The following is a 15,590-nucleotide window of genomic DNA, read 5'->3' as shown; positions in this document are numbered from 1 at the left end:
CCCAGTCCTAAATGATCAGTCCCTTATCCTGACTGACATGAAGAATTGAGTTAGTGTATTTACAATTCCCATATCCTCCAATAAAGACAATTACGAATGAGACTATTCAGCCCATCGTGCATTTACCAGGCTCTTTTGTAAGAGTGATCCAATTGGTTCCACTTCACCATTCTTTCCCCATAGCCCTGCACATTTTTCTCCTTCAAATAATTATCCTAGTCCCTTTTGAAAATGACCATCAAACCTAGTCCCACTGCCAGCACATTCCAGGTCATGTAGTATAGTAAAAAAAAAATCTCATCCCCACTGATCCATTTGGCAGTTATCTTAAATCTCTCCTTCCTGCCAGTAGAACCAGCTTCTCTTTACTTATTTTATCAAAATAATGTAAACACCTCTATTAAATCTTCCCATAACATTCTTGTAGCCAAATTTGCCAAGGATACAAAGATAGGCAGGAAAACAACTTGTGAGGAGGATCTGAAGAGTGTACAAAGGGATACAGGTAGGTTAATGAAGAGTGTACAAAGGGATACAGGTAGGTTAATGAAGAGTGTACAAAGGGATACAGGTAGGTTAATGAAGAGTGTACAAAGGGATACAGGTAGGTTAATGAAGAGTGTACAAAGGGATACAGGTAGGTTAATGATGAGTTTACAAAGGGATACAGGTAGGTTAAGTGAGGGGCAACAGAATTGGCAGATGGAACATAATGTGGGGCAAATAGGAGGTTGTCCACTTTGGCAAGAAGAATAGGAAAGCAGAATATTATTTAAATGGAGAGAGGTTGAAGAATGCTGCAGTACAGAGGGATCTGGGTGTGCCTGAATCACATGAATCACAGAAAGTCAGCATGTAGATACAACAAGGAATCAGGAAGGCAAACGGAATACTGGCCTTTATCATAAGAGGATTGGAGTATAAAGGTCTTATCTGTACAGGATATTGGCGAGACCACACCTAGAGCACTGTGTACATTTTGATCTCCTTAGTTAAGGAGGGATATCCTTGCATTGGAAGCAGTTCAGAGAAGATTCACTAGGCTGAGTCCTGGATGAAGGGCTTGTCTTTAAAGGAAAGATTAGCAGGTTGTGCCTATAATCATTGGAGTTTAGAAGAATGAGAGGTGACCTTATTGAAATTTATGAAATTCTGAGGGGTCTTGACGGGATAGATGCTGAGAGGATGTTTCCCCTCGTGAAGGAATCTAGAACTGGGGGCACAGTTAAGGGGAGGAGGAATTTTTTCCCTCAGAGGGTTGTTAGTCTGTGGAACTCTCTTCCCCAGAGAGCAGTGGAGGCTGCGTCATTGAGTATTTTTAAGGCTGAGTTAGACAGGTTTTGTTTGTTGAAAAGGGAGTGAAGGATTATGGGGAACAGACAGGAAGGGGAAGTTAAGGCCACAATCAGATCAGCCGTGATCTTATCGAATGGTACAGAAGGTGCAATGGGCTGAATAGCCTACTCCTCTTTTGTACAATCTTCTGATTTTCTCTGCTGCAAGGAGCTTCTGCAGCCCTTTATCTCCAGTATTATTTGAATAAATCTCCTTTGCACCCTCCCTCTACCAGCCCTTGGCAGCCTTTCTAAAGTGTGGTGCCCAAAATTAGACAATAGTCCAGCTCAGGCCTAATTACTGATTTATAAAGATTAAGCCCAACTTCCTTGTTTTGTACTCAATGCCCCTATTTATAAAGACCCCGGATAACATATGCTTTTTTCTTTTAAAAAAGCTCTCTCACCTGTGCCTGGATCCTTCAAAGGTTGATTTGTATCTAACCTACCATTATGTCACAAAAAGCACTGAATGAGGAAATCGATCCTTCAAGACAGGACATAACAAAAATTAATTTTGATTGGCAAACTGTCCTTTTATTTTAAAAAGCGATGACATAAAGATCAACGCACACCCAAGTTGCCCTAAGACCCAAGAACCTAGAAAACTCCCAATCTGAGGCGTTTCTAGATCCTATTTCAAAGGTGAATCAGGCAAGGTTCAGTTTGAGTTTCTCTACACCGAGACCGCACCTCAATTTACTTTGAGCCTCAGAAGTTTATTACTCCCAGAGGCTAAAGGTTAGTGCAGCTTCCGGCAGCACTTGTGACATCCACAAGGGAAAGCTGCCTAACACCAGCATCGCCCTATGTGGCAAAGTGTCAGCAGGTGATTGGTTCCCTATATATAGTCACCATTACATTACTGCAGTTCTGTGAGAATATTGAATGGGAAAAAAAATCTTCCAAGATTTTCACTTAAGACCACCAAGCTGTTTCGCAAATATTACATGAATAAATCTTTTTCAGTTGTTCGGACATCCAGAACTTGGGTATTGCTGAAAGAAGAGAGACATCCTGTCCATCATCAGGACAGATAAGAATGTCAAATTTCAAGGGAACAACAATTTATACTGCATGAGAAAGGGGCATTGATTGGTTAAGTCAGCTCTAATTGGTCAAGACATTGCCATAGTAAATGCACCAGGGACCTATTACTCCCCCAAGCTTTCGTTTATTCAAAAAAGACTCAATGTCTGGACATATTCCTTTTGACTGCAGGGGACAGGTCCCTATATATGAATATATGTAGCTTCTAGCAAACGTAATGAGCCACATTGCGAAACCGACATAGCATTGTTCAACAAGTGCTGTCCATTCACAGAATCACAGCTAATATTAAGCATTATGCCGGTGTGATGCCAGGTACATGGGCTGCATGTCCCAATGACTCGTGGATCGTATCAAACATCACGTCCCTTCAGCTATTCACAATAGGCAGAGTACTGACTATACTCAATCAACCAGTGCTTGCAAAACTCAGAAGTTTCCTGTCTGCTCTGTAGATTACCTCCACACCTGAGGGTAGGTTGGAGGTGAAGGGCAGTATTAGTGAGTAAAATGGAGAAGAGAGTTGGTGCAACGACACAGCCTTGTTTCATGGAGTTAGGGTTTGCAGATCGCAGTTTGCACTGGCAGAGGAGGATGGGGACAAACTTCTGAGGGCATCCAAATTTGCAGGGGATACTCCATAAGCCTTTGCAGTTGACAGAGCCAAAGGCTGTCATGAGGTCAAAAATGACCATGTACAGTGGATGGTGCTGCTCCTTGCATTTTTCTTGAACATATCTTGCAGCTAAGATCATATCTGTGGTGCCTCTCAATGGGCAAAGACTGTACTGTAACTCAGGATGGAGTTCCTCAGTCACTGGGAGGAGGCATCCAGGAAGATCCTTGCAATGACAACAGGGAGATTCCGCTGTAGTTACCGCAATCAGACTTGTCTTTCCTTCTTCAATAGAGTCACAATCACAGCGTCCCCAAAATCCCCCAGCATGCTCCCTTCTCCCTAAATGAGGGATATGAGGTTGTGCAGCTGTAGCAGGAGTGCCTATCTGCCGTGTTTCTACAGGGATTCCATCTGCTCCAGGGGATCCAGCTGTCGGTTGACTTTTTCAGCTTTGCTGTGGATCGGGGTAGTACTGAGACGGAGCCTGACGGGGGTATTGAGGAACATTGAGTGTGAACTCAGGCAGAAACTGAGCTCCGGTCAGTGGCAACTCCTCCTCTGAAACAAATGGGAAAAAGGACCTTTCACTAAACACCTGGAAAACTAAAGTCCTCATCCAACACAGTTCCTACAGTGCAACGTCTACCCACATTAAGATCAATGGCGTGATCTGGAAGGTGTGCACCATTTTCCATATTTTGGGAACCTCCTCTCAACAAAGGCAGACACATGATGAAATTCATCATGGGCTCAGCCTTCAGCTGACTGAGGAGCAAGAGGATTTGAGGAGCCAGGATCTCAAACCTGAGACTAAGGTCATGTTTACCAGACAGCAGAGATTCCTGTGCTGCTCTCTGCTTCGGAGACTAGGACAACCTACAGCAGGCATCTCAAAGAGCTGGGAAAGTACCATCAGTGGTGTCTGCACAAGATCCTCCAAATCCAGGGGCAAGAAAGCTGGTCCAACAGCAATGTGCTCCCCCAAGCCAACTTTCCCCAGCATTGAAGCGCTAATCAGTCACTCTGCCAGGTGGGACCCATTCACATGCCCTTCACCAGACTCCCAAAGCAACTGCTCCGCTCAGAGCTTGGTCATGGCTGAAGACTGTCATGATGGGGCTTTCAGGAGCCCTCAAATAGCTGAACATCCCGCTGACTCCTGGGAGACTCTGGCCTGTGACTGACCAAAGTGGAAAAGGCTCATTCGGGAAGGCACCAAAAACATAGAGACTCTCCTTCAGGAACTGGGACAAAGTCAAGGAGCTGGAGGGAGAACACAGGCCCTCAAGCAACCCACCTACCCAACCTTCAAACACCACCTGCTCTGTGTGCCAGGACCTGCAGATGGCACATGGGATTTATCAGCCATCTCAGAACATGGGAGCCAGTCACCCAGGGAGAGGCGGCGTTGCCCTAGATAAACCCTCTGTTCGGGGTGATTTGCAGTCTTTAAACAAACAGCCCTGAATCGAGCTGATGAAAGTCCTTCGGCAGCCTGTCCTTTGTTCTGCCCACCAGTAAAACTGCGAGACCAGCTTCAAGTCAGCGGTTGATTAAATCAGACCAGGCCTCTAAATGCCGGACAGTACAAACCACATCAAAGGAGAAGCGTAGACTTCCCTCTGCCTATTTATCGGTTTAGCACAGATTCATCCCCTGGACTCAACTACCCAATTCATTTTACAGCCAAGTTCCAGAATCCAGACCATAACTGAATGCACAACTTTCTTCCTAAAAAGGTCCAACCTTTGAATGAACTTGTTACAGCGCCTAGTCTATACACCATGATGCAGAGGAATCAGAAAACGAGCTTCCTGAATCAAATGCAATCTTCAAAAGCCAGGAAACTAGGACACAAGACACAGTAAACATTTAGCCGTGGGGCTGGGGGGAAAGAACCCTTCAATTAAACTCCAATCTGTAATCAGGAGAAAAGCTGCTTTGAACACTTGCTTCTCTAGACTGGCTTATCCACGTTTAGGAAGTAAGCATATTTTTTAATCTTCAATGGCTCCCTCCCCCCCTCCCCCCCCCCCTCGAAAGAGCAGGGAGTCCCCATTATATGGAACCAGATAGATGAGGTCCTGGGAAACAGAGCAGTTTTATTGCCCAGGCTGCCGGTACCGGGCTGGTCCTGATTGAGCTGCTGTAATAATAGCCCGAGCCGGCAGGATGGACATTGTTACCGCCGCCTGGCTCCCGAGCCCTCGCCCTTCACGGTTCCTCGCTCTCACTTGCTCTCGGTGCTGTCGCTCCCTGTCCACCTCTCTCTGCAGCCTCTCCGCTTTCTCCTCCGCCTCGTCTGCCTGGTCCTGCAAGCTCTTAATCTTCCTCCTCACTGCATCCACCGACATCGTGCTGGTCATTCCCAGTCTCCTTCACTTCCCCCTTTTTCACTCCTCCTCCTCCCAAAAACCAGGAGCCTGAAAAAAAATTTGCCTTAAAAATCCCTACTCTCCCGGCTTCGAATGCACTTAGCACCGGAAGTAACCCAAGATTTTAACCCTCTCCCGCCCACAAGGAAAATTAACTACACGGGGAGGGAGGGGAAACGTTACAACCTTTGCAAAGCGAGTAAGAGTCTTCAGTTCAGATTATAACCTTCCCAGATTGGTGCATTTGAAAATATTTTGGTTGCAGGCGCCACACCTTGAAAGTAACATTCTGGTCGATTTCACATTCCAAGGTGTTTCCCACCGGAATGCGCCACCTACAGAGTTAGAGGATGGGAGCTGATTAAATTCACCAAACAGCAAATCAACACTGCAAGAAACCTGGGTGAAGCATTTATTTACTGAAGAACATGTCAGGGAATGCTGCAAATGTTATGATCTCACCATGTGTTGTGTAACCAGCATTTCAATCCTTTATTAAATGAAAAACGCCAAGGACTTGAAATGTATAACAGCCACAACCTTAGGACATCCCAAAGCGCTTCACAGCCAATGAATTACTTCTGACGTGTAATTCCTGTCGTAACGTAGGAAACGTGGGAGCCAATGCGTGCGCAGCAAGATCCCACAGCGAGCAATGTGATAAAATGACCAGAAAACCTGTTTTTTTTCAGTTATGATGCATAGCCTTATGAATGTTAGCCTTATTTATTTCACAACCTCACCCCTTCTGGGTAAACTTGCAGCTTGGAGCCAATTTGGACGCATTAAATCACACCCGGGGAGCCGAGGCCCCTGTGCTGGCGTGTGGAGAATGGAGTACAGGGATACCTGTGATTTGGCATCAACTCTTATTTCTGAACATTATTTAATAAACTATTTAATCAAAGCATTATACCGATGAGGAAGTTGTCTTCTCATATCTAGGCTTTTAGTTTGAATCTAGCCTGGAATGATGCGGTGAATGCTCTCTCTCTGGATTCTAAAGAAGCATGTTTAAACAATCATCCACTCCATTCTCACTGTACAGTTTCATTAAACCGGCTTTAACACAAACTGACACTGAGCTCAGATGGGCTGCAATGGGAAATACAAACATACTATTCTCCTGTACATTGCTAACTGACAGCTTTATCTCAGCAGTAGCACACTGCAACACAAAATCGAGACCAACACTTCCACTGTAGTACTGAGGGAGTACTACACTGTCAGAGATGCTGTCTTTCACATGAGGTGTTAAACTCATTCTGCTGTCAGGTGGACATAAAATATTCCAAAGTGCTATTCTGAAGAAAAGCTGGGGAGTTTTCCCCAGTGGCCTGGCCAATATTTATCCCCCAAATGTCACAGACAGGGTCAAATCACATTACTGTGCGAAAATTGCCCACCGTGCTTCTGATATTTCAACAGTGACAGTGTTTCAGAAGTAATTCAATGACTGAACTGTGCTTTGGAATGACCCAAATGACAAAAGACCGGAAAAGTGAGTCTCTCTTTCAGAGCAGAAGAACCCTCTTCATTTAACCTGTGCTCACCTGTGGAGAGATGGCACTGAGCACCCACCATGCAGGGCATCTTTCATCCCCACACTGATATCTGGCACCGAGACAGATGCAAAAGTTCATGAAAATCTGCACGGATTCAATGTACATTGCAGAGGGACAACTGGGCTCAGTGACCCCAAACATGAGAACAGGGAGTGGAGAGGCTGGAATTAGCTCAGACAGTCACTCTGGGTTATTTTCCAGCTCACTCCTTTCTGCAGTTTAGGTTATGGTTAAGACTCAAAGCAGCTGTGACACTTTCTTATCAATGTTTGATACTAGTTGCAAAAGAAAGGTGACCATCTGGATTAGAGCCCCATCAAGGGCAATTAGGGATGGGCAATAAATGCCAGTGATGCCCATATCCCATGAACAAAAAGAAATTGATGGTCAGTTATTGCTCCGCACAGAGGACATAAGAACATAGGACTTAGGAGCAGAAATCGGCCTCTCAGGCCCTCGAGCCTGCTCTGCCATTTGGTAAAATCATGGCTGATCTGATTGTGATCTCAATTCCACTTTCCTGTCAGCCCCTGTTTCTGCATCCCACCCCCCCCCCCCACCCCCCCCCCCCCCCCCCCCATAACTCTCGACTCCCTTGTCTATCAAAAATCTGTCTAACTCAGCCTTGAATATATCCAGTGACCCAGCCTCTACTACTCACTGGGGAAGAGAATTCCACAGAGTAGTGACCCTCTGAGAGGTGAAAAAGTCTCCTCTTCTCGGTCTTAAAAGGGAGACCGCTTATTCTTAAACTGTTTCCTCTAGCTCTGGACTTCCCCCTACCCACACAACAGGAAACATTCCCCCACCATCTACCCTGTCAAGTCCCCTCACAATATCATATGTTTCAAAAAGATCACCTGTCATTCTTCTAACCTCCAATGGATATTGGCCCAACCTGTTCAGCCTTTCCTCATAAAGTATGCCCTTCATCCCAGGAATAGGTTGCAATTGTATATTTTTTTCAAGTAAGAAAACTAAAACTATACACAGTACTCCAGTTGTGGCCTCACCTAGGCCTTGTACAGCAAAACCTCCCTACTTTTATATTCCATTCCCATTGCATTAAACACCATTATTCCATTCCATTCTTCCCCTCAGAAGAGGAGGAAACAATAGAAGGAAACAGCACAGGACACCCGGATCAGAGAGGGAGTAATCAGCTCCTGTTCTAATCACCTTCTCCACTTCTTCTGGGACTGGGCACAAAGCAGACACTAGATGATAGAAGGATGCCAGCCCATGGTGGAACAATCCATTGCTGCCCACTGTCAAGATTAAGAGATGAATAACGGGCACTTGCCTGAAGCATTGGGATCCATTGAGTCCCAACCCAGCAAGGAGTTAAACCCTTCAGCAGAGGAGCCAACATTACCAATGAAGGAGAATGGGGGAGGGAAGCCTTTCTTAGTCTGTGAGACTTTCTCACTGAAGAACTGTCATTGTCCAGAAATTCTCAGCATCCAGCTACCAATAAATTTATTTCCATCCCCATCTAGAAAAGATTCCCCTGTGGCACTCAGTCTGCTCCCAGTTGGGACTCACTGGACAGTGGTTTGGAGAGGGTTACCCACATTTCAGAAATTTGGAAATTACCATTAAATACTAAAGTTGAATATTTCCCTGACTGACAATCTGCTGGAACTGAAAAGGATCTGTAACCTATTCAAGATCCTGTTTGATTTGAAATGGGATGTGGGACACAGCGAGGCGTTCACCTCGCTTCTGAAGGCGATAAAATCGCAGTGTGTGGGATCTCGCTGTACATTTTATGTAACCCACTCAGCCAGAGAGTAACTCAGAAATACCCGGGACACGGGCAGCACATAAAACGTGTAAAGACTGTATAACTTAAGAGCAGGATTTACACGTGGCACTTGTTAATACAGCTCCCACTGAATGATCTAACTTGGCTATGTTAGTGCTGCGGTTATCTGGTTAAGCTTAGTTATTTGCTCACTTGAATGCCAGAGATATAAGTGCTATTCGGAATACTCCGCATACTTTTCCTTTTAAGGAATATCCCTTACTAACGTAATCTCAACTCGTATTACAACTAGATGGGCTGGGGCGGGAGGGAGCGAATGAATTTTTGCTACCGTCCATTGAATCAGCTGCTAAAAGGCTACAACTCTTCATAAGGGTGTGATCTCTGTCTCAGGCACTTTTATTCCTGCTCATTTGCATACTTTTGGTCTAATAGTGAGTGACGAGTGGCGTTCCCAGTTTGTAAAACACACCAAACATCCTTGTCCTACAACTCTCACCTTTCCCCAGGAGCAGACTCCCAGCCTGCACAGATAGCTCAATGCCATATAAAGTACTGGGTTATAAATACACACACAGACCCAGCTCAGGATAGTGCGCACATACCATCTAATCCTATCTCAAGGGATATTTTTAGGTGCAATCTTGGGGGTTTCGCTGTCTACAAAAATACCTGGGAAGAGGGAAATCTTTAAAACAATGGAAAACAAATTGGATAACACAAGAACCAGTGAGGATACCCGCTGTGACTTTTGCGGCTTGTCATGCACCGAAGTTCGTGAGGAAAGTAGCACAGGAGTGAAGTAGTGCTCGTGTGCAGTTTATTTTCTACGGAGGTGAAGCTGCGGTTCATACTCACGTCAGTAGCTTTCTTCTCAGCCAATTCCAGCTTCTCCTGAGCATCTTTCAGGGCTTCAGAGTACTTGTCCAGTTCATCCTCCGTGCTCTTCAGCCTCTTCTGCAAAGCTACCAGCTCATCTTCCAGCTACAGTTTGGAAGGGTTTTTTTTTCGTGTACAGCACGAAGGCGTTGGCAGATAGTACAGACAGAGAGAGAGAGAGGATAGAGACGGCGTGTTCGGCGCAGACCAGCGGTCGAGTGTGTGTGAGAGAGATGGAGAGAAAGAGAAAAAAAAGCAGAAAGAGGTTAAGAGACCGTCCATTTACTGCGCACAAATACCTTAGTCGCATTCTCCTCGGCGAGCAGCTGCCGTTCCTCGGCCTTGTTGAAATCTTCCAAAAATTTATCCCTCTCATCCTCCACTGCTCGCAATTTCTTTTCCAGTTGTAAAGCATCATCCTCAAACTATCAGAGATTGTAAGATTTATTAAAAAACACATTTTAAACTCCAAAAGCTGTCTTCAAATTATCCCCAGAATGTTACATCCTCTACATTGCCAGAGAGGATTTAACATTGCTGTAATCCCAAACAGAATTTAACACCGAATATCTACAAGTTAGGAACTTTTTTCAAAACAAGCATTGCTGCATTTTAGTTATCTGCACGTTCACTTGGTACATTTTACAGTATTTTCAGTGAGGAATGAACGCCTTGAACATCTGGAGCCTATGCTCCCGGTGCTGGAGCCGGACCCTGGCGGGGAGCGGCACCGCTTCGGGTGTTTTTCATTAAAGTTCGAGCTGGGGTTTGATCGCTGCTAAAAGTATCCAACCTGTTTGCTCCTGTCCTCGGCCGCTTTCTTATCAGCTTCGGCTTGTTCAGCTCGGTCCAAGGCATTCTCCTTGTCCAGCTTCAACATCTGCATCTTCTTTTTGATGGCGTCCATGGCTTCTGTTTGGCTTTGTTTGGAGGGGGCAGAAACGAATTATATATATAAAATGAAAAGAAACAAGAGGAGAGAGGGAGTGCAGTAAGGCTGAGAGAGGAGGGAGAGAGAGACACGGAGCTGGTACAGGAGCTGAGCTGAAGTGCACAGAATCCAGCCCCGGCCTGAGAAATATGTCCTTCTCGGGAGCAGATTGAATTCCTCGGGACATTTAATACTTTTTTGGAAGCAGACGAAGCCTGTCCCTACCCTATGGCCAATCTTCTTCCTGCATCAGCCCGTTGATTCGTTGCTGGGGGACATTTGACTCGGAGCATCACCGTATATGGGGAGTTCGTGTGGACACCCTTTTCCCGTCAGCACAATTTCATCTCCACTTAAAAACCCAGGGATTGAGAAAGAGAGACTTCAATCACCCTTCAGTGAGGAAAGAGAGCAGCAAGAGCCAGCTCAGCACAGCGGAGCCTTCCCCACCACCCCACCCCCCCACACCCAACTTCCCCTCACTAACCCCCACACACCCCCAACTCCATCTCACTAACCCCAATTCCACCTCACTAACGCCACACACCCCTAACTCCTCCTCACTACCCCCCACACACCCCCAACACCATCTCACTAACCCCCAGACACCCCCAACTCCACCTCATTAACCCCAATTCCACCTCACTAACCCCACACACACCCAACTCCTCCTCACTAGCCCCCACACACCCCCAACCCCATCTCACTAACCCCACACACCCCCAACTCCTCCTCACTAACCCCCAGACACCCCCAACCCCATCTCACTAACCCCAGACACCCCCAACTCCACTTCATTAACCCCAATTCCACCTCACTAACCCCACACACCCCCAACTCCTCCTCACTAGCCCCCACACACCCCCAACCCCATCTCACTAACCCCACACACCCCCAACTCCTCCTCACTAACCCCCAGACACCCCCAACCCCATCTCACTAACCCCAGACACCCCCAACTCCTCCTCACTAACCCCCAGACACCCCCAACTCCACCTCACTACTCCCACACACCCCCAACTCCATCTCATTAAACCCCACACACCGCTAACTCCATCTCACTGCCCCCACACGCCCAACTCCATCTCACTACCCCCACATACCCCAAATCCATTTCACCACCCCCACACACCCCCAACTCCATCTCACTACACCCACACACCCCCAAATCCATCTCACCACCACCCACACAACCCCAACTCCACCTCACTACCCACACACATCCCCAACTCCTCCTCACTATCCCCAACTCCATCTCACTACCCCCCCACACTCCCAACTCCATCTCACTACCCCCACACACCCCCAAATCCATCTCACTAACACCCACACAACCCCAACTTCATCTCACTACCCACACACATCCCCAACTCCTCCTCACTATCCCCAACTCCATCTCACTACCCCCCCCCACACTCCCAACTCCATCTCACTAACCCACACACACCCCCAAATCCATCTCACTAACACCCACACAACCCCAACTTCATCTCACTACCCACACACATCCCCAACTCCTCCTCACTATCCCCAACTCCATCTCACTACCCCCCCACACTCCCAACTCCATCTCACTACCCCCACACACCCCCAAATCCATCTCACTAACACCCACACAACCCCAACTTCATCTCACTACCCACACACATCCCCAACTCCTCCTCACTATCCCCAACTCCATCTCACTACCCCCCCCACACTCCCAACTCCATCTTACTACCCCCCCCACACTCCCAACTCCATCTCACTACCCCCCCCCCACACTCCCAACTCCATCTCACTACCCCGCCCCACACTCCCAACTCCATCTCACTAACCCACACACCCCAAACTCCATCTCACTACCCCCACACAACCCCAAATCCTCCCCACTACCCCCAACTCCATCTCACTACCCCCACACACCCCCAACTCCTCCTCACTAACCCCCAGACACCCCCAACCCCATCTCACTAACCCCAGACACCCCCAACTCCTCCTCACTAACCCCCAGACACCCCCAACTCCACCTCACTACTCCCACACACCCCCAACTCCATCTCATTAAACCCCACACACCGCTAACTCCATCTCACTGCCCCCACACGCCCAACTCCATCTCACTACCCCCACATACCCCAAATCCATTTCACCACCCCCACACACCCCCAACTCCATCTCACTACCCCCACACACCCCCAAATCCATCTCACCACCACCCACACAACCCCAACTCCACCTCACTACCCACACACATCCCCAACTCCTCCTCACTATCCCCAACTCCATCTCACTACCCCCCCACACTCCCAACTCCATCTCACTACCCCCACACACCCCCAAATCCATCTCACTAACACCCACACAACCCCAACTTCATCTCACTACCCACACACATCCCCAACTCCTCCTCACTATCCCCAACTCCATCTCACTACCCCCCCCCCACACTCCCAACTCCATCTCACTACCCCCCCCACACTCCCAACTCCATCTCACTACCCCCCCCACACTCCCAACTCCATCTCACTACCCCGCCCCACACTCCCAACTCCATCTCACTAACCCACACACCCCAAACTCCATCTCACTACCCCCACACAACCCCAAATCCTCCCCACTACCCCCAACTCCATCTCACTACCCCCACACACCCCCAACTCAATCTCACTAATCCCCAGACACCCCCAACTCCTCCTCACTACTCCCAACTCCATCTCACTAACCCCAGACACCCCCAACTCCATCTCACTACCCCCAAACACCCCCAACTCCATCTCACTATGCACACACAACCCCAACTCCACCTCACTACCCCCAACTCCATCTCACTACCCCCAAACACCCCCAACTCCATCTCACTATGCACACACAACCCCAACTCCACCTCACTACCCCCAACTCCATCTCACTACCCCCCAGACAACCCAACTCCATCTCACTACACCCACACACCACGAACTCCATCTCACTACCTCCACACACACCCAAATCCACCTCACTACCGCCACACACACCCAACTCCATCTCATTAACCCCCACACACCGCTAACTCCATCTCACTGCCCCCACACGCCCAACTCCATCTCACTACCCCCACATACCCCAAATCCATTTCACCACCCCCACACACCCCCAACTCCATCTCACTACCCCCACACACCCCCAAATCCATCTCACTACCACCCACACAACCCCAACTTCATCTCACTACCCACACACATCCCCAACTCCTCCTCACTATCCCCAACTCCATCTCACTACCCCCCCACACTCCCAACTCCATCTCACTAACCCACACACCCCAAACCCCATCTCACTACCCTCCACACATCCCCAACTCCTCCTCACTACCCCCAACTCCATCTCACTAACCCACACACCCCAAACTCCATACCACTACCCACACACAACCCCAACCCATCCTCACTACCCCCAACTCCATCTCACTACCCCCACACACCCCCAACTCAATCTCACTAATCCCCAGACACCCCCAACTCCTCCTCACTACCCCCAACTCCATCTCACTAATCCCAGACACCCCCAACTCCATCTCACTACCCCCAAACACCCCCAACTCCATCTCACTACCCACACACATCTCCAAATCCTCCTCACTACCCCCAACTCCATCTCACTACCCCCCAGACACCCCAACTCCATCTCACTACACCCACACACCACGAACTCCATCTCACTACACCCACACACACCCAACTCCAACTCACTACCACCAGACACCCCCAACTCCATCTCAATACCCCCAAACACCCCCAACTCCATCTCACTACCTCCACACACCCCCAACTCCATCTCAATACCCACCAAACACCCCAACTCCATTTCACTAGCCCCCCACACACCCAACTCCATCTCACTACCCCCTCACACCCCCAACTCCATCTCACTACACCCCACACAACCCTAACTCCTCCTCACTACCCCCACACAAGGCCAAATTCCATCTCACTACCCACACACAGCCAACTTCACCTCACTACCCCCCAGACACCACCAACGCCATCTCACTACCCCCACACACCCCGAACTCCATCTCACTACCCCGACACACCCCCAACTCCATCTCACTACCCCCCACACAACCACAACTTCATCTCACTACCCCCACACACCCCCAACTCCTCCTCACTACCCCCCAGACACCCCCAACTCCATCTCACTACCCCCACGCACTCCCAACTCCATCTCACTACCCCCACACACCCCCAACTCCATCTCACTACCCCCCACACAACCACAACTTCATCTCACTACCCCCACACACCCCCAACTCCTCCTCACTACCCCCCAGACACGCCCAACTCCACCTCACTACCCCCACACACACCCAACTCCACCTCACTACCCCCACACACACCCAACTCCATCTCACTAATCGCCAGACACCCCCAACTCCTCCTCACTACCCCCAACTCCATCTCACTAATCCCAGACACCCCCAACTCCATCTCACTACCCCCAAACACCCCCAACTCCATCTCACTACCCACACACATCCCCAAATCCTCCTCACTACCCCCAACTCCATCTCACTACCCCCCAGACACCCCAACTCCATCTCACTACACCCACACACCACGAACTCCATCTCACTGCACCCACACACACCCAACTCCAACTCACTACCACCAGACACCCCCAACTCCATCTCAATACCCCCAAACACCCCCAACTCCATCTCACTACCTCCACACACCCCCAACTCCATCTCAATACCCACCAAACACCCCAACTCCATTTCACTAGCCCCACACACACCCAACTCCATCTCACTACCCCCTCACACCCCCAACTCCATCTCACTACACCCCACACAACCCTAACTCCTCCTCACTACCCCCACACAAGGCCAAATTCCATCTCACTACCTACACACAGCCAACCTCACCTCACTACCCCCCAGACACCACCAACGCCATCTCACTACCCCCACACACCCCGAACTCCATCTCACTACCCCACACACCCCCAACTCCATCTCACTACCCCCCACACAACCACAACTTCATCTCACTACCCCCACACACCCCCAACTCCTCCTCACTACCCCCCAGACACCCCCTCCA

At 48.8% G+C, this 15,590-nt stretch overlaps 1 protein-coding gene across 11 annotated transcripts in view; it reads right to left on the bottom strand.

The window, feature by feature from the left end:
* The window catches only part of tpm1 (tropomyosin 1 (alpha)), a 42,219-nt gene extending 31,503 nt beyond the window's left edge, over positions 1-10,716 (bottom strand). The window contains exons 1-3 of one of the 11 annotated variants that reach the window (XM_041178642.1): positions 10,384-10,703; positions 9,890-10,015; positions 9,570-9,695 (exon numbers count right to left, since the gene is read on the bottom strand). In XM_041178642.1, the coding sequence (XP_041034576.1) occupies positions 9,570-9,695; positions 9,890-10,015; positions 10,384-10,497 (366 nt within the window). In that variant the 5' untranslated portion in view covers positions 10,498-10,703. Of the gene's footprint in view, positions 1-5,237; positions 5,469-9,569; positions 9,696-9,889; positions 10,016-10,383 lie in introns of those variants that run through there. The other 10 variants (XM_041178636.1, XM_041178635.1, XM_041178632.1 and 7 more) reach the window with 10 other exon arrangements.
* Positions 10,717-15,590: the final 4,874 nt, after the last annotated feature.

This window comes from Carcharodon carcharias, chromosome 32 (genome assembly GCF_017639515.1).
Source record: "Carcharodon carcharias isolate sCarCar2 chromosome 32, sCarCar2.pri, whole genome shotgun sequence".
NCBI lineage: Eukaryota > Metazoa > Chordata > Chondrichthyes > Lamniformes > Lamnidae > Carcharodon > Carcharodon carcharias.
Note: the sequence above shows the minus strand (reverse complement) of the source record. Positions and strands in the feature narration are given on the sequence as shown.